This window comes from Triplophysa dalaica, chromosome 18, assembly GCF_015846415.1.
Source record: "Triplophysa dalaica isolate WHDGS20190420 chromosome 18, ASM1584641v1, whole genome shotgun sequence".
NCBI classification, from domain to species: Eukaryota; Metazoa; Chordata; class Actinopteri; order Cypriniformes; family Nemacheilidae; genus Triplophysa; species Triplophysa dalaica.
This window is the reverse complement of record NC_079559.1, coordinates 13,820,307-13,845,377: the sequence shown is the minus strand read 5'-3', so window position 1 is coordinate 13,845,377 and position 25,071 is coordinate 13,820,307. Positions and strand designations below refer to the sequence as shown.

General features: G+C 37.2%; 1 protein-coding gene across 1 annotated transcript in view; it reads right to left on the bottom strand.

The window, feature by feature from the left end:
- Positions 1-1,557: 1,557 nt before the first annotated feature.
- gfra2a (GDNF family receptor alpha 2a) overlaps positions 1,558-25,071 on the bottom strand; it is a 72,378-nt gene continuing 48,864 nt past the window's right edge. The window contains exons 5-9 of the mRNA XM_056729984.1: positions 18,806-18,915; positions 18,306-18,446; positions 15,094-15,251; positions 5,042-5,092; positions 1,558-4,083 (exon numbers count right to left, since the gene is read on the bottom strand). Of these exons, the coding sequence (XP_056585962.1) occupies positions 3,961-4,083; positions 5,042-5,092; positions 15,094-15,251; positions 18,306-18,446; positions 18,806-18,915 (583 nt within the window). The 3' untranslated portion in view covers positions 1,558-3,960. The remainder of the gene's footprint in view (positions 4,084-5,041; positions 5,093-15,093; positions 15,252-18,305; positions 18,447-18,805; positions 18,916-25,071) is intronic.

The window sequence follows — 25,071 nt, the reverse complement described above, 5'->3', positions numbered from 1 at the left end:
CTACAATCTATTTAGTTGTTTGACTTGATGGGATTGTCTCATAAGCACATATTTCTCTGTACTAAAGGGAAAGTGCACTTAAAAAAAAGATTCTGTCATTTGTTCACCTGAATCTGTACCTGTATCTGACTCTTTCTTCAGTGGAATACAAAACAAGGTATTTTGAGAAAGATCTAATTGGTTATGTGTCTATAGTTAGAGGTAAATGGAGGCCAATGTTGTGTGGTTACCAACATTCTTCAAAATAAATTTTGTGAATCGCAGAGGATAGAAAGTCAGGTTTAGAATGACATGAAGGTGAAAAAATAATGAAAAAATTCTCATTTCGGGGCGAACTAGCCCCCATATTGTACTATTATATGTTATATATTGTATAGTGCGTATGAGTTCATCCATTTGACCAAACTATAGATTGAATATATCCCAGAATTTTTTTAGTCTAATGAGCAATTTGATCATAATAATACATTTAATAGAAATCAAAGTTAAAATTATAATTATGGGAGCAATTGATTAGTTCCAAACAGTATCTCAAAATAATGTATTTATTAATATTAGCTTTAATGCAAATATTCTCAAATAATTTTGACCATGATGTGGTAGCTGTCACAAATGTTTGAAGGAAGAGTCTAAATGGTGCTAGATTATCCTTTCAGTGTTAAAAACTTTTCAATCAAATATATTTGTTCTGGTGAAAAGTCACAATTAGTTCTCAACCAAATATTTTTGACATTCTAAAGTGTTTCAATCGCTGCAGCCATGATAAAATCTTCTGTGGAAAAATCATTTGGTGTGTAGAGAAATGACATTTATGTGAACTTCTTACCGATGACCTAGCAATAAATAAAATATCAGGTTATTGATCTTGACCTGGAAACCCTTGACAAATCCCATAATTAGATCTTTTAAAGATCAAGTCACCTCTTCACTTCTGGAAGCTGTGTAACATCAGTCAGATTGGAAATGGTGGTTGCAATAGGCATCTTTTAGATTACTATAATACTTAAATAAATATAAATCGTAATTTGTGTATGTATTTCTTTTAATGTAACTTTCTTCTGTTTCACTATATTTTGCAGAAACAATGATTTATTATTACTAAGATTTTATTATTAGCTGTATTTATTTTGTTATTATTACTTAATCAATCCAGCCAACCCAACTACAGTTTGATTAATATTTTTTACAATGTACAATAATAAAACAATGATTTTAGATTTTTGTATCTGTTTTTGCAAATTAACTTTTCAATTATTAAACAAAGAGTCAATAACTAAACATCAAGTGAGTTTGGGGCAGGACTACATGTTTATCCAACCAATACATTTGATTGATCAGTAGAATTGTTTGAAAGCGATTCATATTTTTGTAACTCTGTTTGTAGATGCTATTGCCACAGAACTTTAGAACACATTTAAACTTTAATTCTGAAATTAGTAGCAAATAAAAAAACTTGCAAACATTCAGTATATGTAATAGATGTTGCAGTTGAGTTGGCTTTAATGGAAGCGTATGTTGTTCTTGAGCAAACACTGACGTAACAAATGTAGAAAGCAGTACAAATTGAAGTGGCTTTATTGATCAGGAAACAAGCACAGCATTAGCATATCTGGACCTCACAGCAGTCTACAGAAAGGAGGTGAGCCTTACATCAAAGCAACAATGAGATGACGTAGAACTGGTGATCAAATCACAATGTCTTATCAAAGTCAGGTAACACGGCATAAGCTGTCATTGAAGTGCTACTCTTTATCACCATTCATTTCTTTTAGATGAGCACTCATATAAGTGCATGTGAAGCTTGCGTTTGTCATTCAAACAGTCTCAAACACCCCACACACCCATGAGGAAACTTTGTGTGTTACAAATGTTTGCTGTACATGTAGGATACACAAACCCTCTCCCTACACACACACACAACAATAGCACGCTTTAGTATCCACACCAGTTTTTGATAATTCAACGCTGTTTTGGGGACTATTGGCAGGCACTTTGCACCTCGGTACATTAGGATTCAAATGATCGTGTACTGAATGTGAATTGACAACTTGCAAAGAATTTTAACAAATGTTTTTTTTGTTTATCACCAGTACGTCCGTTCCCACATCGAATCAATCAACGTCAATCTGGCTACAAGATCATTTTTTTTCCCCGTTTAAATTTGTTTTTCGTTCTCACCGAACAGTGACAAACCTGCCTTAATAACTCCCTTAAAATATATTTTGTTTTGTCAAAAATATACTGTATACACGTCTATATACCTCAAGTGTTTAAACACAGCACGAATAGAGAAATGCGGCGTTAAATCAGAACACTCACACTTCAGGGCTTTGCTAAAGCAACTCAATCCAATAAAATAAAAAAGCACAGAAACATTCATTTTCGGCATGGCATGGTAAAATAGAGCGGATTTTTTAAATCATCGCATCCTTCAGAAACAATATTACAGCTGCACAGCATTGATCTTATAAAGCCTTACAAAGTATTGACTCATTTTTATTTGAGTGAAAAACAAAATCCCGTTGATGTTGACTGGTAATCTTTTTGCACACATGAACCCTGACCAATACGACATGTCCTCTCCTTTTCTCAATAGTGACGTATTTACACAAAGTATGTTAGTATTTGTCATTTGTTTCGCTGCGATGGTACATATTTAACAAGCCTAAGACACAATATATAAATCTTTTCAGATTTGTACTTTACATTAATATTTTTATATATATATAGATGTCTGTTCTTAACGTCATTATTTGGAATGTTGATAAAAGAATCTAGTGCGTTTACTGAATTTGTGAATTGGGTTGAATACACTTTTTTCCCCTTATTAAAACTCCCCAAAAACTGTCTTTTCCACACAGCGTGCTGCCTTAGCGTCTCGAAAATAATGAGGAAAAACAAAGAGTAAGGCCACATCATAAATTGCACACGAAGATTCACGTAACGAAGAATGTGTCAGAGTGCTCGCCGTCTTTCAAACTTTTCTCCATTTAGTCGGAGATAGATTCTGCAATTACTAGCGTGATTACTGGTCTGAGCACTTCTGCGGTCATTCAGTCCTTCCCCTCCTACTGCTCGTTTCGACATCCTTCACTTAAAGACATTACGTAATAATTAACAACTGTACTTTTGGAAAGAAAAAACATTCATATTCACAGACAAAATTATACATGTGTGGGTAGCCCATCGTCACCGTACACTCACTGACCCCCGGCTAATCCTCTCGTAAAAATCAGCGCCTCTTCACCCACCGATACGTTTAAATCAACTTTCAGCTCAATGTTCTAGATTCTCCGAATCTGTCAAACAAAGTACGGAGAGAGTTGTCACTGCCGTGCGGCGTCTCGACAGGCTGTGGATTTAACTTCAAATGGTTCATGTTTAAAAAGTACAACGGGAAAGTAATTACTCCTGTTCGACTGGTGGACAAAGGGAAGGAAAAGGACGGAAGCGGAAAGAATAATCACGATGAGAAAGCTGAAGCACCTGTCAAAGAGGAGCTCTGAAAATCCGATAAATGGGCAGTGGGGCCGGTATGGAGAATGTGTCTGGGTAATCCGTTTGCGGACAACGGGCTTGGTGGGTTGTGCGAGATGCCCCTTTCTAGGCAGCGGGGGCGGCAGGAATAGACTGGAAAGCTCTGTGCCTGGGTTTTTAGTTCCAGGTCCACCAATCTTCAATAAGACCCATCGGCATACCCAACAGGTCTTTACTTTGGAATCAAGAAAGCAATATCCATTTCTTTGTCATTTGTTCAGTATCTCTCCCATTCTGCCTTTGCAAATATGCCGCAGTCCTTGCGATATGCTTGTTGTCTCTCTCTCTGTGGTTTGGTGTGTGTTTGTTAGGAAAAAGAGTTGCAGTATAGAGGAGAGAGGTGTGAGTTTGGTCTGAAGATGATCATGAAGAGTTTCCACCGGCCTTGTCCTCCCTATGCAGGTATATGAAGCTCAGGTAGTTTTATATAGTGAGGATTCCGAAAGCAAGCAGCAGACTGAGCATGAAGATGTCAGTCAGGGCTTTTGTGCCTGGACTTGAATTCCTGGGATCGTCTACCCTTGTGTTAGGTGGACTGCCAGGAACCTACGAACAACCAGATTGACAAAATCATTTTAAATGTAGCACCAGACTGTGTAAAATGTTTGTATCCCAGTAGAACATGTTACATTTCACCCCATAATAATTAAATACAACAGCATAAAAAATTTGGACTTTTAAAACACAATGAACGTGTCAGGTTGCCTATGGATGGTTTTAGGAGCATCGTGAGTTTTGCATTGTGTGACAACTATGTAATAGTTTGTTCGCAATAGAAATCTGGTCCTTAAACCATGTGTAGGCTACCTGGACATGTTTCTGCAGAATAACACTCAAATCAAACTCCAGTTATTATGCATAATAACATTTGAAAGGTACATACAGTACAGTAAATGTGTTTTATTGTGTTAGTTGGCTGTATTCTTTTGATTTATTATTACTTGTTAGTTAGCTCTGTTCTTTTGATTTAGTATTACGTAATTAAAACAGCCCAACTGCAGTTTGATTGCCCAGTGTATGAAATTTAGCGACATCTAGTTGTGAGGTTGAAAGTTGCAACCAATGGCTCGGTCCACCCCTCCCTTTTAAAGCACTATGGTAGCTGACACAGAACTAAGATGTCGTCACGTTTTCGCTTCTTTGCTGAAGGAGATATTTATGAAACACGTTTGTCCGTTTCGGGCTGCCGTAGAAACAACATGGCGAATTAAATGTAAGAGGACCTGCGGTGTATGTACATAAAAACAGCTCATTCTAAGGTAATAAAAACATAAAGCTTGATTTTGTTTATATCTTTATACACCTCTGAAGACATTGCTGTCAATAGATACTCCAAATGAATTACACACTGGACCTTTAATTGGAATGCAAAAAAATTATACATTATTTTTTAAATAAAAAAATGGTGAAGGAACTCTTCATTTGGACTTGTAACAAACATCTTCCTTCTCATGCATATGAATTACTTGAGTTTTGGCTTGGAAAGTGTCTTTCCACTTCTTACCTCATTTTCGCAGATGTAGTCTTTTGAATGATAGCAGTCCTCTCCAAGTTCCTGAAAAACAAAAAAGGCGGATTTCAGATTAATATTAGTATTTATATTAATAATCTGTTATTTTTAATTATAGGCACCATTCATTGTAGGGGCAGTTTTTAACATGGGGGGATGGGGGTGTTCTCTGTCATATATGAATCACATTTGTATGTATTCTATTTTGATCTGAGGTGATCACAGATTTTTATGGAGACCACCATCTCACCAATGTGAGATGGTGGTCTAGTGGGTTAAACCACTGAACTGGTAAATCAAAGGTTGCTGGTTTGATCCCAGCATCCACCACCAGTGTATCCTTGAGTAAGACACTTTACTCCATGTTGCTCCAGGGGGATTGTCTCTGTAATAAGTGCAATGTAAGTCGCTTTGGATAAAAGTGTCTGCCAAATGACTAAATGGAAATGGAAATGGAAGCAAAGTTCAATGTACCCTTAACAGTTTATTGTCATACATATACACGTTAAGAACCTTGTAAATTAAAAAATCATAGAGTATGTTTTTATAAAAAATACTATTATAGGAAATACTGCCTATTTGCTCAGTCGCAACATCATGTTTAAGCAAAAACAAGTATTTTGAGATGTACATGTAATCAAAATACTGCCTCAAAATGTGTCAAAACAATCAGTATGTGTCTGGTTTTCTCAACAAGCGTCATCTCTTTGAGCAGATTCATACTTATTTTTCACAGTTGTAATTTTTGCAGCTGTTAGATGCCTTCTTTCTCAAAAACATCTTTCTCAAATGATTTCCATTAAAAAAAGTTCTAACTTTTTTTCATCTATATGGGATAATATTATGGCTCTATACAGATCAAATTAACCACGATACATTAAATCACACATATCTCTTTTGCCATTTTTGGTGAGATCCACAAATGCATCATTCACATGCAATGCAAGTCTTGTAAAAGATTTGTTCAGTAAACTGCCAGCACCCTAATACAGGCAGACATGTATTATTCCGTATGCTGTGCAGTCTGTCTTGGCACTGTCCCCGTGTACCCATCTTGTTTTTTTAAACCCTTTGCTTTCTGCCACTTTCTCTAAATTGGCCGAATTCTCGTCAGGCCTGATACTCTTGAAGGTCTTCACAAGGAGGTGCAAATCCTTCCCATTCCATTCACACGTCTCAGGTTTATTACCACGCAACGCGGAATTCTGTTCCCCCAAACAAGGTTATCAAGGCTTGTTTGTCAAGACGTCACTTCATCACGCTCGGGATTGTTTATGACAAAGAAGGTTGGGATTGAACTAGTGCACTTGCACAGATGCAGACTCGACCTAATCCAATAAATCTGTTTTCAATTAAACTGGAATAAAGACAGAGACCTTTCAGCTGGGCCTCGAGCACATCCACACGACCAGGTTGGCATTTGCAATAAGACAGCTAAGGCTTAGAGGAGATATAATCTTCTACCAACACCTCAGATAGTGGAGAAGTGTAGCACGTGGACAATGCTGATGTCTGATCTCACCCTGTATTGCAGTGCCGAATTGTTTCCAAAGAGATCAGGAATGCCTCTTGGCATTTAAAGACGTTGAAAGCATAGTTTTCTAACAGAATAATATTTTTATTTGTTCTTTTTTAAGTTAGACTTTAGTTTCTCATAGCTGTGAACTACACTGTGGAACTTGCTAGTGGCTTGCAGGCGGTGTCTTGTTATAGAGAGGTTTGGATTGGACTAAAACTTGTGTAGTGCAAAATGATTCATCCAAATTTTTTTGTCTGGTTGAAAGAAAGAAAAATAATATTTTAATGTGTCTACCTGCTAAAGGTTAATGTAGTCGTTTTTTAGCAGTACACTATATCCTATAGATATCTTCAAAGCTAACTAACATGAACTAAAAGGCGCAAAACTCCAATTTTGATTTCACGGGGTCATTAATCAAGTGCTGTGTTCCAGAAAACGTAAAGGCCACATGAAACACACATCGGCCAAGAGGTAGAGACGGCATCCCGTAGGGATTTGCTGCCTTATTTTGTGTTCACTGTGCGCTGCTCCCCTGGTCAACCTTCTTTCCACACAACGCTATTTACTCCAGACTCAATCGATCTTAATCTCTCCTCCTCTGATTAAAAGGTAGAGAATGAAAGGCTATTAGAATGAGTGATTTCAAGATATTTTGAAAGTAAGTGCATTACATGAGCTGTTAAGGTGCCCTGGTCTATTGGATCTTTTATACCTAAGAAGATGCTTTGAAACGTCATAAATGGGCAAATTTATTGAACAGATGCAGTGATTTATCACATGGTATTTCAGCGTAGATCCTGTGGAATTGGAAGATCATATGCATGCAAAACTGAATCGATTTTCATTTGCAGTCATGCCTATGACTTATTTGCATACGCGCTTGCAGATAAACAGCACTGTGAGTCATCGCAGTTCGATTTATACCCAAAATATTTGCTTTTAATCACCCCTTGGGTCCAATTAAACCATCAAAATATAAGATGTGTGGTACAAAATGCACCTCACTAAATTATTAGGAATTTATTGGAATTTATTTATTGAAGTTATTTGACAAAAAAGCAAACCACAAGCATATCAGGATATTATTCTACATTCACAGAAAACCAAAAGCTCACAGGAAAGAAAGCAGACATTTGATGCTTCCCAACTTTTACTACGCCCTGGAAGTATGTACTGTTTTTGTTAGGGAAGGCTACATCTTAGTGCAGAGCAAAACAGTATGCATGCACTGCGACATACTACAGTAATGCGAAATTAAGGTTGTGGTTGTTGCCTAGACGTCCTTAACATAAAATACAGTTCTTCTTTCCATTTAAGTATTTATTCATTTATTATTTCTTAAGTAATGTTTACTGTATACTTAGCTTTATTAATTCAGTGAATTTTATCACTTATTTAATTTTATTATTGCAGTGTTGCGTCACAACTCCCAAAACAGTCTCAAGGCAGTTTGTGATGTAGTCAGGATATTTAGAATATATTAATTTGTGTTTATGGACAAGAATTTGCCCTTTTTTCGTATCACTCATCACAATTTTTTATTGTGTCACTAGCACAACGTTTTTCCGTGCACTCAGCACGACTTTTGATATATATACTGTACCACGTGTGTACATACATTTATATGTTTATAACCTGATACCAGAGGAAGACATATTTTACATAAGCTACCCTGACCCACCTAAACCCTAAAATCAAACGCAAAGGCAAACTTTGTGAAAAAAACACATTTTAGCAATGATAAAGGTCCACCCTAACCCCGCCCCTAAACCTAACGTCACTGGGGCGAAGTGAAATCATATTATTACATGGCTCGTTGGAATCCATGATTCTGTTTGGCAAGTTGCGACTTTTGCAGTCTCTTTATTCCCAGGAAAAAAAACTCTCAAAAAATGCAAATGCAGCAAATCATTTTGACAAATTTAATATAAATACATCTTTTTAATAATATATATGACATTATATTGACAAATCATTATAACAAATAGCCTGTTTGCGACATCTGAAGTCATTTCTTAACTTAACTTAACTTCTTACATTCGGTAAAAATGAGCTCATAAAATATCTCAAATTTACATTCCATGTCCAGTTTTTTCTCATGTGCCAAGTAGCCGTGTAATAAGCGGGATAATGTACAAGCAGCCCGCTGTTATCGCGAAATAAGCCCCTCCAGTGTGATACAAGACCCTCCACTTCGCGTCGGCTCCTGATCTTATTTCCGCGATAACAACCGGCTGGCTGTACATTATCGTACATAATCGATTTTACCCTTACATAAAACGTACATATGACACCTTAAGAATTCACACGAATGAGTCGCCTTATAACATGGATACGAATAACTTTAAGATTGGGTTGATATACATTTATTCATATATAAGATACTGCGTTTAAAAATAGCTTACATCACATTGACATTCGTGCTTAGTAACAGGAAAAAAAGGAAATTCGTGTCCATTAACATGAATTAATAGATTCTACGTTTTGTGACTTGGACAAGACTGTGTTGAAACTCCCCCCTCTTGCTAGGAGTTGTGGGTAATATCAGCCGTGTTTGCATTTTACCAGAAACAGTAAACCATCCAGGGACTTTGAGAATACTCATTTCAGCATACTACAATTTGGGATATGCCAATTCTAAGTTTAAATAATATTTTGGACGGATGCGAATTGGGACGTGGGGCCTGACTGGAATTCCAGCGTTATGGACGTGACATTTTGCGTTATGGACGTGACATAAAAATGCTCAGAGAATGAATTTGTTACGATTATATTGAACCATCTTTTTATATTTTACTGAACCCTTGTTGATAGAGTCTAAGAGGAAAATAAACTACGTTATGGATGTAATAAAAAAAAAAGGACGCAGTTTTTGTGAGACGATAATCTTTGTAGGATTTCCGTAAAATAATATTAACAATCCTGAAGCAATAATACCCAATGAATGTAGAATGGATGCCTCTTTATAGAACAGAAAATAGTTACTTTATATTCATTTTCATGTGTCCATTTATGAGTAATATGTAGAGTTATGGATGTGACAATCCTGAAAATGGCACTTACTTGGCTATAAAAAATCATGGACTAAAAATAAAACAAATGCTTTACAGATTTGAATAGAGATCTCACATGGGTATCTGAACCACCAAAGGTTCAAATCTGTGCTGTTACGACGGTAAAACTTAATTTTTTCTTGGTAAGGTTGACATTTTCACAGAAATGGCCATCTTTTTAAATATTTGTTGATCCTCTTTTGTTGTAATATTCATTACATTCTCTTTGTAATCGTTGCACGTGTTGTTTTGTTTTTTGTATCAATTTTGGACAGAATACTGTTGCCGTTCCCAATGTCTAATTATTTCAGTTTGCTTTGGCGAACTGGCGTAGTAAATCTTTCTGTTGGTTTACGTGTCACTTCACCTGATCTGCGAGTGTGTTGAATTAGCGTTAGCTCGTGCAGTGAACTTTCAGCGTCTCCTGTGTAAACATGTGTAATTAGATGCAGGCTTAGGCAAAAGCCACAACCACCAGAAGTGCAGCTGGCAAGAACAGAGAGAGAGAGAGAGAGAGAGAGAGAGAGAGAGAGAGAGAGCACAATTGTGAGCTGATGTCGGTGAGAGGGGGTGAGAGAAACAGAGGACAGTGACTAAAAGCCAATTAATTAGCGAGAGCAGTGATGTGTGTCAGCTGCCTGTTGACATCAGCCCAGATCTCTGTTCACAGCTCTGCTCATGCTCCCCATTTCCCCTCATGTCTCGCTCACATCTCTTCTCTCTGCATTAATACACTCTCCCGCTCGTCTTGATTGTTTACACAGAAACACAGGAAGAGACACTGATGTGTCATCTTGTGCAGCTTTGCACGCCCCATCATATTCGTGCATTTCTTCACAGCCACTCTATTCTTAAATTCCCTTTTTATCAGGAAATAAAACACTTCATCCTGACACCTGTGTGTAAATGTCCGGAATAAAGGACTGTTACAACATTATGAAACAGCATTTGTAACCCATTTAAATGCTAAATCTTGTCAAATATTCAGTGGATCATGAAAGCAAAGCTGTGATTTTAAATGGCTGATATAAATTTTCTTTGCTTCGCCTTTTGTGCTGTATTTCTGTTTGAGTGCTGTGTATTGTATAGTGTATTTTCTCTTTTATTCTGAGAAATGTAATAACGCAGTGGCAGACCAGTGCTCTTCATGCAAAAGTGTCATGATGCTTCGCAATAATATTTTGGAGGCAAAAGAACTATAACGAAAAACGCAAATCTAGAAAAAGAGTATTTAATTTCAACTGAGCAACGGCGACAAAAAGTGTCGGCTGAATGGATTCATTCTCTCAGTTGTGCCCAAGAGCAAAACACGTCACTTTTAGATGTAGATTCTGTATGGGAACATCTTTCCTGCCCTAGGCGAGCTTTAAGTGCTATTGGACCTGCTAGACGGAGCAAAGCGCTCCCTTTCAATTTAACCTCCAAAAATCACACCGATGTCAAACTCTGCCTGGAATTAAAACACGGTAAACAGAGCGCGACTTCGCCTATTTTCGCTCTACCTGTCAAAATGAGAAAAATGGCCCATGGCAAACTATTCATCTTTCATTTGAGTGGGACCAGAGGAAAAATATGAGTTTCCGCATTCGAGCGAATCTGTGAAGCACATCTGACACGTTTTTCAATAGCCGAAGAATGGGAAAGTTTGACAATGTTTCGCCTCAGGCAATCTCTAATTACGTATAATTTCCTGCTTGGGTAATGCACTAATTATCGTTTTTACAATAAATTAAGCATTGCTGTGCTGGCCTAGCACGTCTGCGTGCACAAACAGCCACACGCACAAGCACGTCATGCAGTTTTTTGGCACCTGGGGGAAATCACGACGACACTTTTTTCTTTGTAGTTAGTTTGTTCTGTTTTTTAGGGGCACGCTCATTTTTTTTTAACTTTAATATGTTAATTACGTGCCCGTCAACATCCCTTGAGAATATCCTGCACTTGTGAAAAATCTGAAACACCAAAGGAATATTGTGTGTTTGTGTACGCAATTAACTAAACAAAGGTACCAATGTCAACTAATTTGTTTCTTGTCGACCGTTTATTCTACAGCTGTTCATAGCTTGACTGTTGTCAACTTGTCCAATCATTGTTAATTAAATGCAAAGTGCCAGTTAGAATACCGTATCCCTGTGTGTAAATATGTCGCCATGTGCTTCTCATTCACCATATAACAGCAAAATGAATGAGTAATATGGTACTTCATTCATTTGTATTCTATAAATACAGAATTGTTATTGGCAATACCTGGGAGAAGTGACCATATAACATTAAAGCGGCCCTGCTACGATGTGTCATGCATTCTGACTTCATTACAATGTTAAACGTGCTGTCTTCTCATGCTTAACATGGCCAACTTGTCAAAAAACAAGTTGGGCGTATTACGTAGTATTACTGTGCTCGATACACTCCCCCGGCGATTGTACAGGTTTCGGAAACATATAAAACTGTTTCGTAACAACTTTCCTTAATCCCTTATTGGACAATTCTCCCATAAAAGCACATGGTACGGTCACTTTCACCTGTAAGCAGGAGAGTGAGAGAGCATACGTTTGCGAAGTTCAGGTGTTTGTTTGTTTACTGCATTTGGATGATGAATGTTATATAAACGATGGATATAACGCTGGACTTGAAGATTGTTTAAAACTGATTTATGGAGCCGTCCCGGTGCTTAAAGACAACGGAAATGAACCGCATGCGATGAGTGAAACTGATGTCTGTGTTTTGTTGACAAGGGATGCGCACGTGCTTTGTTTCAGCCTCCCCACCCCCCCGCACGCGACGTGTGTTTACAGAAACAATCATTAAGCTGTATCTATATTTTATAAATGTGATCAAACTAAAAACTATTTAAAGATACGAAGAATGCAACACTATTCTATAGGTACTCAAGATTAATATGGTGGTCTAGTGGGTTAAACCACTGAACTGGTAAATCAAAGGTTGATGGTTCGATCCCAGCAGCCACCACCAGTGTGTCCTTGAGCAAGACACTTTACTCCATGTTGCTCCAGGGGGATTGTCCCTGTAACTAGTGCACTGTAAGTCGTTTTGGATAAAAGCCTCTGCCAAATGACTAAATGGAAATGTAATTAATATGGATTGGCAGAAACCCTGTGTATTACTTACGCTTTAATATAAGTTGCACTCCTAAACTATTACTTAAAAAAAGCCTGTTTGATCATAGAATAAATATTTTTTAATTGCATTTATTGGGTTTTACAGTAAAATACGGATCAGTTTAAACAGATAATTCCTTATAACACAACCCTAAGTACCCCCCAACTCCCCATCCCCAGTGCCACAAGAGAATATAATAAGCATTAAAGAAATAAAAGGTTATGCCTTTTTAAAAAATCCTCACATTCTTCAAGCAAAATGTAATTTTTTCAAGATGTACATAAGATGATACATCTTTACTCCACATAGATGTACACTAAAGTTTAGGATCACTAAACCTCATATCCAACTTTTCAATAACATTTACTTTTCTCAGAACATAAGCTTTAGCTCAACTCTATCGCAGAAAAATTCATGGGCTTTTTATGATGTTTGAAGTACAATATAATATAAAATCTCAATTAAAACAGAGGCATGTGTTCAGTGAAATGTGAAATACTTCACATCAAAGTGGGCTTGTTTGAAAAGCATGTGGGTTTAAATGTTCATTAAGTCTTTGGATAAAAATACGACTTTTTCTGTGTTTACGTGCTATAATCGCATTCCTCATTTTCCAACTCAGAAAACTTGAAAAATAACTACAGAGCAACTTTGTTTTGGTAAGGCTTTTTCTGCAACAATGCGAGAAATCGAGCCGATCAGATTTCACTCCTCTTCTGACATAGGAAGAGGCTCTGTTTATAATATTACCACCCGCGTTTCACCCAAAGTGCTGCCACCATTGATGTTTTCACAAGCTATAGCGGTGAACTTGTTCTGACATCATGGCAGAAGTTTGCGGAAAACATGCTAAATATACTGTCTTTGGCTGCTCAGACGAACACATATCCTTATTTAGAATCACAGCCTCAGAGGAGACTAGAGAGGAGTGAATTTATTTTATTTAGTGGAATTCCCTCAGAAACCATAAGTAACCTGCTTGTGTGCGCGAATCACTTCACACTGAAGTGTTTTACCAACCTGGGACAGTACAAGCAGGATTAGCTTCAAATTTGTTCCTCAAGAGGGATCGAGACCAACTGAATGAGTCAAAGCTACCGATGTAAGTAATATTTATCAACAGTCTGAAATGATGTAAATGTACTGAAAATATAGGAGAATAACGTTAGCATATGATAACGAAGGGCGATAAGTCAGTCACAGACTAAATAGAACATTCAAAGCCAGTGTTAAACTTACTGTATATTTGTATGTTATTTGGCAAATGGGCACTTGGAGTTTGGTTGTATGTATGTTAATACATTATGTGTGTTAATATGTTTAACTGCGGCTAGCAGTCACTATTGTTTTGTCAGTGACCCTGGCAGAACACTGTGGTTAGTTTTGAACTTGAGCAGTAATAGATGTTTTATTCTCAAGAAGAATGATTTTAGCTGTTTAAAACGAAACTAATCGCGGAGGAGTTCTGGAAATATAATTTAGCTAAACCATTGCCATGGCAGTACTACGCGTGTGTTGTGTTGACACGTCGGACGGACGAGGGGTGGGGTGAGCAGTAACTCATTATAATTTAAAGAGACATATAGCATAACGAGTTTGATTCCAAAGTAATTGTAGCTGTTTTTGACAAGGCAAAAATATTTTGTTTACACAGCCATTTAGTGTTTTTAAGCAAAATATGTAACAGACATTTCATGAAGACCTTAATAAATACAACTTTTGGAAATTGCTTATCCGATGAGCCCATTAAATAAACTACGCTAATTCTTTGTTTTAATACCAACATTATTGTAAGGCATTACTGGAAGGTTTACTTACACTACATGTGGGGTCACTTCCTCTAAATATTTACAATGTTCAGATTATACATTCACTCCACCACTTTTCTTTTCTCTTTAGAATCTTACAAATTGTACATACAGTTTGTAAATATTGCTATTGGTAATTGCTAATAAAGACCACCTTGACAATAAGGTGGTCAACCTGCACACACAGGGTACAAATTATAAGGGTGTTTGACAGACGCAGGTATGAAATTCCACAGGACAGACAAAACAAAACATTATGAAAGAGGGGGTTTGCAGACATTTTAGTTTTTCAAATAATTAATTCGGCCCTACAGGTTAGCATGACCTTGCATTTTTATTTGTTGGCAAACAGGCGTTCACAAAACCGGGAAGGTACCTATAGCAACAGTAAGCCTCTCAAGCACTTTTTGTTACTATACTTACATTAGACATCATGCAAATCACCAAAACATATCAGCATTATACAACACTCTGTTATATATCTAAATAACATAAAACATCTAGAAAAAAGTTGCAGTTTTTATAAAAGCAAGAAATCTGACTTACGTGTAAATTTGCACAGGACGAGATGATGCAAGGCTCCTCCCCGGGTTCCATGGTTGTTTTGGGAACATTTGCAGTGGCCACGGGATCGGGTTTGATCGAGTTGTTAGTAGGCTGAGGGTCAGGCTTGGACCCGTAGCCAAAAGCCTGAATAGCATTTCCTGCAGGAAAATGAATGGGAAAAAAATGAAACGAAACAGATGGCAAAAATTATTATTAAAGTTGACCTTTGTGTGGGGAAAATACATTTTCATAACCGAATGTTTCAGTAGGAAGAAAGTCGGCGAGTTTATAGTTCCCAGGAGAAAGCAATATGCGTTTCGCTTGCCAAGTTTGTTAACAGCAAAGCAAAGTAAGCTGTATCTGGGGGTCAGCAGCTCTGTTAAATACCAATTTGGCAAAGATTTAATTGTTGGAAAAACAAACCAGAACACATATTCACCACCACATGCTCACAATCTGTTTGCTTAAACGTGAAAAAAGTTGAGTGAACTTGCTCTCTACTATCAGCCACAGTAGTTATTTACATGAAAATAATCTTTTAGACAGAAACTTTGCAGTCACTACTCTCTACCATATGTATAGTGATTTGGACCTTGTCCATACTAATGTTTTCATTTGAAAAAGATCACATTTTGTGGCCCTCCATTCACACTGATAAATCTGAAAGCACTTTTTTCTCATTGTAGTGTGGACTGTAAAAACAGTTTTTAACGAAATATAATACATTTTCATCGATTTTATGAAAACTTTGATTGTGTTTTACTTTTGGTGTCATTTTGTTCTTTTTGCAGTGCATTGTGAGATTGATCCAGGGCACTTTCAAAGCTGCCTCAAATCAAAAATTTCATTACCTACAATTTGAGACCTTCCTTAAAACGCTCTATGAAGAGAGTTTTCGAACAGAACCATGATCTCCGTTGCAAATTATACTGTAACACAGCTTGTTTTGACTTGAAAAATCTCTCTCGGTATATCTGAGCATCTCACAATGGGATATTGGATGAAATATCTCCGGAGTTAATGCCTGAAGCTGTGAAGCTTATTATCGCGTGTCTTTTTTCGCTGTTATTTACTTCACTCTTGGGAAGATCTTCCTGCCAAACAATCAAACTTTGGAATTATTTTGAGAAGTAACACATTCTCTTTTACTTCCACCTTAATAGCATCTCCAAAATATTTTTTGGTATTTTTAGAAACACTCAGAGAGCCCTAAGGAGCACTAAACTTCATTTGTTTCCCCCATATATAGAGCAAAAGAAACAAATCAACTCTTCTTTACAACTTCTCTCTCAAAGAGCTGGTAGTTGCTCTGCATTTGGAAAACACAAAGAGTCTCTCTGTGTCTCTTTTCTCAGCTCTCAAATGACATATGTCTCCTGATAGAGCAGAATGATATTATCACCATTTCCCAAAAAACGTATTTTTCTTGCCAACTTTGCAGGAAAACGCTTGATCTTCTGATAATTTTCTTGAGAATCATCCAGACATGTACTTGCCTGCATAGAAACAAGAGCTTGTCTACTTTTAAAATTGATATCTTTATTGACATCTTGACTTCACCACAAGCATCAGGCACACAGTTGGCGTTTAAGTTCATCCTAAATGTGAATTTCAGTTGTGGGCTATGTACAGGCCAGTTAAGTTTCTCCAGACCACACTCAGTAAATCACTTCTTTATGACCTCAGTTTGTGCACAGCGGTATTATCATGCTGGAACAGAGAGCACCGTTCCGAACTGTTGGAGGCACACACATTTCTAAAACGTCAGTATGATGTAGTGTTGAGATCCTCACTAGAATTAAAAGGCCTAGTCAAACCTGTTAGGTGGTAACCATGTACTTTGGGCTATGTGGTTTATGAGATGTTCATTTCAGGGATGGAGATTTTTCTGCCATTATCTCTAATGATGATGTGAGATTTTTGTATTAAGGTGTGCTACAGCTGACAGTATAGAACGCACATCCGGCTGGGATGAAGAGACTAATTGTCATGAGAAAATGAATAAACTTGACTTTTAAATGGCTGGACTGACATTTCATTACTATGAAATACCAAAAAAGACGTCCTTAGATGATAACAAACCTGAGTGGAAGTCTTATTACTGTAGCGTCAGCCTGTATATTTACTGTCAGCTAACAAGCATGACATTAGTTACCAACCCCTCAGACTTTAACATTCTGGTGGTGAGATTCAACACAAGGAAAACACAAACAAATCACCATCAATCCTTTTTAAAAATGTTAAATCACCATATTTATTTATGATTTCACCGGATGGATGCACCTGGCCAGATGTTAGAGGGATAGTTCAACCAAAAACTCACTCTCTGGTTGTTCCAAATCTGTATACATTTCTTTGTTCGGTTGAACACAGTGAAAGATATTTGGATGAATGCTTCTAAACAAACAGCTCTTGGCCACTATTGACTACCATAGTAGGAAAAAATGCCCGAGAACTGTTTGCTTTCCAACACCCTAACCTTTGTTTTCAACAGAACGAAGACATTCCATTCCATTTTCTACCGCTTATCCGAACTACCTCGGGTCACGGGGAGCCTGTGCCTATCTCAGGAGTCATCGGGCATCAAGGCAGGATACACCCTGGATGGAGTGCCAACCCATCGCAGGGCAAGAACGAAGACATATTCAAAGCAATTTTTCCTACTATGGTAGTCAATAGAGTCCAAGAACTGTATCGTTACTGACATTCTTCCAAATATCTTTCACTGTGTTCAACCAAACAAAGAAATGTATACCGGTTTGGAACAACTAGAGAACAACTATTCTGTCATGGGTAATTCATGACAGAATTTTCATTTTTGGGTGAAGTTTCCCATTAACTTACAGTCTGTGTTTGGTTAATCGGGTAGTGGCTAGTAGCCTAATATAACAATATATTTTATATTTAATTTATATTCATTTGTATCCATATTTTGTTGTATACTAATTGTATAAATTTAATAAAAACTCCTTAACAGTTATTGATGTCTTTGCGGAGGTCTACCTAAAGTTACGTTTGGCCCACATAACGTCTGTTTATGTTGTTGTTATTGTTAAAAACTGTTGCGACTGGGTCACATATATCTGTACAATATTCTGAATTAGCAATCAAAAAGCAGAGTATCAACCTTGAATCAAATGTAAATACAGAAAGGTGACGCTTGACACAAACAGAGTTTGAAGACTTTGACATGACAATGAAGAAAGACTTACGTAGGCAGGTGTTTTCTCTAAAGTCCTGTAGGAATTTCTCGCACTCCTCCTCCTGATTCCCGCTGCCTCGGCAGGTACACCAGGGGGAGATGGTGAAGTTGGAGTGACTCGAGTCTACGTAGTTTGGAGTCATGTCTGTACCTACAGGGAAAGTGACCGAACAAATCTTAAAAGGTGTCAAGGTTCCTGAATTACGTGCCACACTGAATTGAATTATTATATTCGCTGTATTAATATTTTCATGATACCTATTTAAAAGGTTTTTTTAATGAACTAATAATGCTATCAGTCAAACTCCTTATTTTAGCATCATACTTAAAATAAAATAAATAAATAAGTTTGAAACCATTGTGGCAAAACTTCAAATGGGTGCTGATTTTTTACAATATTTTCATTCGTGGAATTAACACGGTATCGATACTCACGGTTCATAATATTATGGTAATTGACAATAATGTATATTGTGACGCCTCTAGTCTGATTAAAACTCTTTCACTCACCGATGAGTCGGGTGTAGGAGGCCAAGCAGGCCTGATAGTCATCGTTGAGACAGCTGGAGACGGAGTGAGGGGTCATCTGACAGTTTGTGTGGAAATCAGCCAGCCGTGACCTTGGCACAAAAACACAACATCAACATCAATGCCAACATCAAACTACTTTACATGAAAAACTAAGTGCAGTCTATACAGTTCGCCCAGGGGTCAGACTCGAAAGTTTATGTCAATTGTCTGTTTGTTTGTGTGTGTGTTTATGCTCGAAGACTCCAGTCTATAATACACAAAGGACAGAGATTGAGTTTATGCAAGCTCAACTGCATCTCCATTTTTCCACATCATTGCTTATTCCTCAAGACTGAATTATGACTAGCTCTCTATCCTTTTCTCATCTTTTCCGCTCTTCATTAGTCATCGTTGCTGACCGTGACCACAACATGTTAGTGGTTTGGAGGCATCCTGGGGGTCAGATAGAAGAAAGGACCTCTTCTCTGCAGCATGGAGGGCCGCAAGAGTATCCCCCAGCACTTGAACTCTCCTTCTATAATCATCTTTTTCTTTTTTGGTCTCTGTCTATCTTTTAGTCTGTTTGTCTTTCTGGGGCAATAAATAAGTCACTGGCTACATGTTATGGTGGAGAATTCTAAAATGTGACAAGTTTATAGACTTCGTAGATGTTTTTAGGAGACCTGGGGGTAAATTCTCTATAGAGTTAAACTACAGGTGAATGTTTCTTAACACCCACAGACAGACAACCACACAAAAACACTGACTAACATTTTACTAAACCGTCTTGCTGCTTTTGCAGTATTTCAGCGGCAAAACGCAGTTAAGTTTAACTGCATGTTGCATTCAATAAAAACACATTTTCCATATTTCATTTACGTGTTGTCTTTTCAGTGCTAAGGGTTTGATTCTATGTAAATTGCAGTGGGTTTATTATAGAAAGCACCTTGTTCAGAATGCTATGTGCCAAAATGTTCTATTCACCTGCCACAATGTGTGGAAAGCAGGCTGTAAATTGAATGTATTTAAAAAGTGTACTTTTTGTGTACTCGAGCCTAGTTTCAGCATTTTAAAGAGACGATTCAGACGTCTGGATCTCAATGGTGGAGCGACGCTGTATTTTCTGTAAAATATGCAAGATCACGCTAGACTGCTGCATCATGTAGCTAATACTCAGACCTTGCAGACCTTGCATAATACCCAAACCACTTGCATTGGTTTTGTGTCCTTACAATAGAAGTGAATGGGTGCCAGCACTGTTTGTTTACCAGCTTTCTTCAAAATATCATCATGGCATATCTTCTGAGTAGCATGGCCTTGTAAACTAACGGTACTGTTTAGCGTGTTGACAAAATGGTCGTATGCTTTCCTACTTATAAGTCGGATTGGATAAAACGGTCTGCCAAATAAATAAATGTAGATGTTTGAGTTCTGCAGAAGAAAGAAAGTCACACGGGTTTGAAATGACAAGATAAATGATGACAGAATCTTCATTTGCACTACAAATCATATACTAAATCATAAGTTTTACTCCACTACATTTCATTTATACATTTTTACGTTGTTTGAGTACAAAAAAATCTAACACTTTCCTACTTTTACTCAAAGTCCTTTTTTTGTAAACATACCTAAAGGAAAGTACTAGTACTTTCAATGTACTTGAGTATTAAAGTATATATTGTTATACATTTATGAAATGTATTGAAGTAAGAATTCTATCTATTGCTGTCCTGACAAAACTTTGGATGTCCTAACAAATTAAAATCTTGAAAAATAGAGATATGCTTTATAATGAAGTGTCAAAACACTTTGATATAGTACACTTGACAATGTGCAAATACTTAAGTACTGTCCTGCCAAGTACTTTACACCTTACCAAATTTGTTATAAAAAATCATTGTCTTTAATGTTTTCTTATATCTATGTGGAGAGTGATTCTGTACCCCAAAGATGCACTGTGACACCATGTCTACACCAGATGTGAACGGTGCAATGTGACACGACAAAAGACAACAGAACTAGGGATGGGCATTTATAGGAAAAATAATATTGTCATTAAATTGTCATATAAAAGTTTCTCCGGTCTGGCAGTGATCGTTTTTCTAGACAAACAGTTAACTTGGGCTGTACAAACTCCATAAGATTATTAAAACCCTCTCTTTCGACAAAGCCGATCAGAAGCATATCCTTAGCAATCATCCTGCTAGTTAGAACCGTTATTTGCTCCGCCCGTCTGGCATCCAAATTGGTTGGTCTGACCATAAACTAGCAAACCCCTCAAATGATTGTGCATCGTAGTTGTTGATCCATGATAAGCCAGCTTTGCATTGCAGAGTTTGCACTGCACTTTATTCTCATTCATTTTATTAAAGGACCCCCACACAGAACACAATTTTGATATCAATTTACCGTTTCCGTTATGCCACGCGGGTCTACAGTGTGCGTAACTACGTTACCAATTCTTGTGGGAAAATGTTTTGCTCTACTGTCTCTTGATTGACAGCCTTTAGGTTTTAGGTGCGTCGTTATTGGCAGCGCCACCCTTTGGTTACATGAACGCGTTACACGTGAAAACACGGCAAGTTTTTTAAGATCGCACACACTATTCGAAATTCTATAATTAAATATACTATTCGAATATTCGAAATTCGTGACTCATCCCTAAACAGAACCCAGTCAGAAATTCTGGATGCATCTTGATGTGACGTGAAAAACGCATTATTCTTATTGGGTTCTGTTGTCTTTTGTTTAATTTACCTCTAAGTGGGGTACAACACGTCCCAGTGCAACAGGGCAAAAATCTCTTTGTTGCTTTGTTGGATTAGGTCTGGTCTGGACACAGTGTTACTCTGTGGCCTTTAGCTCAGATCCACAGCAAAAATCCTTAATTCCCCACATTGATATCCTATGGTGCACTCAGGTATGGAATTGAATTATTCATTAAGGTAGCTCCATATAGGAATGGTTTACAAATCAACAAGCCTACTGTCAAGCAAGCGAATGCACAAACTATTTTCATCACAGTATCATTACTCAATTTTGCACATTTGAATCAAAACCAATCCAGTCTCAGGAACTTTTCTTTGAAAGACATTTAGGTGTGTTCTCCAAGTGCCCTTTCCTGCACACGAAAGTTTGAGCCGAGACGAAAATCACAGTCTCCATGGAGTGTATTGCTGCTAAAGATGGATGCGTTCCCAGCGGAGCCTAGTGTGTATTTAATTCATTCCCTCCCTTTTTGTAAATTCACCTTTTAATTAGCATATCGCTAAAAAACCCTGCTGTGATTTACATGTCTAATTACATCTGTTCCCACTGCAGGAATCAAATGAAGAGCTGCAAAAATATTGATGTACCAGTTGGGTTCCCTACATGGTATAAATGCTTGAATGCTTATGAGCTGGAAATCAAAAAAACTTTATGAACTTAGTAAGTTCAGTGTTCTTACGTTTACTTTTACGCAATATAACGAAATGTTTTATATCCATGAATAGTTTGCAATGCTTTTCCAAAAAAGGTATAAACCATATACTACAGTATTAACTTGACAGCATTTTGGTTTACTCCAGTAAATTTATGCATAAATAATGTAAAAGCTCCAATCCTACATAGATTATTACAAAAACGTTTGAGAAAGATCAAGGAGATGTGCTCAGATATACGCAAAGATACAAAATCATGGTGGTGATGTGTAATGAACAACATTGAAGTTCAAACAAACTCTTCGGGTACCACAGACTCCATCAATTCAAGATGCTCATGATCACAAAAGACGCCGTTCCCCCGCATGACCAGAATCGAAATGGCCACTTGACTTTGAATCAATCAATAACAATATCTCTTATTTCCTCACCCAAAGCTATTGCTTCATCTGAAGACAGACTTCCTCTCTCATCTAGCGCATTAACCAGGTAATGAAGCAAATAATGCCTGTCTTATTTGTTCAATGTCTTATTTGTTCAGTCTCTCCACGGTATTAGTTTTAATCTCCGTGCAAATTTCACTCTTCCCTTTTCTAAAAACATGGCTTGCTGAAACCCAGCGTAATGAGTTTTTATCTTCTCATTTTAGTCAGACTATTGTATATCTTCTTTACGGGTCGAATGAAGTACTCAGGCCTGCTTATGTGTAGGGGAAGGTTGTTTTGCGTTTTATGTGTCTTCGGGGAGCTGTTCCGGTAACTGTAATGTATCTTATTAGCAGAGGAGATGCAAGAAATTTAGCAAACAGTTGTTTTTCATGAGAAAGAAGAGAGATACTAAGATGGACTGAGACACCAGCAGGTTTTTCCTTTCAGGTGAGGACAATATAACCGCTATAATTTACTGTTCACTTGAAGCTTAGAAAAGCCTGTCTAGGATTGTTTGGGCAGAAAGTACTTTGGCATCAAGATAAAGCACATTTCAGATCTTGCCAGGACTCCTCTATTATACCTGAGTGGACCACTAACTGCTTAAATTACAGCCTGTCGTCCTGCGAAGGGTTCTAAAGGTCCTTATAGATTCTCTATTCACTGAAAGAACCCCAAAATGAGCAGCGCTAAGAGCTCTTTTATTAGGAAAAATCGGACGCTTGAAACACTGTCATTCCGTCAGCTTGTGTTGGGGATAAATGCCGATCCAATTTTCTCTGGGTTTATGGGAAATGAATGTATTATGAGAAATGGTTTTCATTGCCTTTTAGCGGTATGTGGAAGGAAACAGTTGAATCATCAGAAATGTCTGTTTACTTTCTGAGCTTAATGAAGGGTGGACTGCAGATTCACAAATTTGAAAAACAAGTATTTGATGCATCCCTTATGCAAAGAAAATACTTTTTCTTGTATATTAACTGTCAATATATTCAACCGTTTAAAACTGATAGCCCATTAAAGGGATAGTTCACCCAAAAATGAAACTTCTGTATTTACTGCGAACCTGCATACATTTCTTTGTTCTGCTAAGAAGTTTCATTTTTGGGTAACCTATCCCATTTATCAAAGTGATATTTGATGATAGCAGTAGTTTGGTGGTTATATTTACTCGTATTAACTATACATACTGAATATTTCTTTATTTTCCGAAACATGTATTTATAATATTTTAAGCTCTTGGTTCCAATATGTGGAAATGTATTATTTAATATATTACATAATTTCCCACCCAGTATTTTCCCATATATTTTAGTTTCAAAAGGGATACTATGTAGATTACTGGGTTGAAAAAATTGTCTCAATGTCTACGTCAGGGGTGGCGAACCCGCGGCTCTTAAGCCACACGCTCCTCTTTGACTGCCTCTTTGTGGCTCAAAAATCATCTATCCAGAAGTTGCTTCTTTATCGCATTTTTTGTTTTTTAAATCATTTTAAACTGAACTAAACTAAACAGAAATGTATACAAATTAATTTTGAAATAAAACAAATTATTTTTTTTAAAAATTGTTTGTGTACTAAACGTCACGCGCTACTAGTGGCTAGCCTTATCTAGTTCATACTGCAATTGTCAATCATCATGGTGGAGTCAGGGAAGCGTACATCTAAACGCAAATATGTTGATGAGCACAGAACATTTCAATCTGAATGGGAGGATTTATATTTTTTTGTTGAAAGAAACGGAAAACACTTCTACTTGATATGCCAAACTTCACTGTCGCATTTTAAAGCTTCAAATCTTGAGCGCCATTTTACAACGCCCCATCCTACCGAGGATAGGAAATTTCCCAAAGGCAGTTAACTTTGAAAGCACAGGGTAAAAACATTGAAACGTCAGTTAGATATGCAAACTCAGCTCTTATGGAAATTTAACAAACATTCAGAGACGGTAACAGTAGATGCCATGGAATATTGGGCTTATTTACTTTTTAATAAAATTGTTCCATATATGTGGCTCTTTGCAGTGATATGGTCATGTCAAACAGGTTCGCCACCCCTGGTCTACGTCATGCCTACTTGTAACTGTTTTAAATCAATTTTTTTGTCCACTCTTGAGTTTTTGGGAAAACGTCATTTCAATGTTTTGTCATCAAAGCCACCCACAGACTTTTAAAAATAAAAAATTTAATTGTTTACTCATTGTTTTACTTCCAAACCCTTCTTCCATGGAACACTGACTTTGATGTCTGTTTGCTTCTTTCCATGCAATTATAGTGAATGGGAACTGGAGCATTCAAGCTTCAAAAAAGACGTCAAAGGACCATAAAGTGGCCTGTTCAACTATATATTATAAAGCTATACATTATCTATGTTTTTCGTTGAAAATTTTGTCATCTGTATTTCATGACAGAGAAAG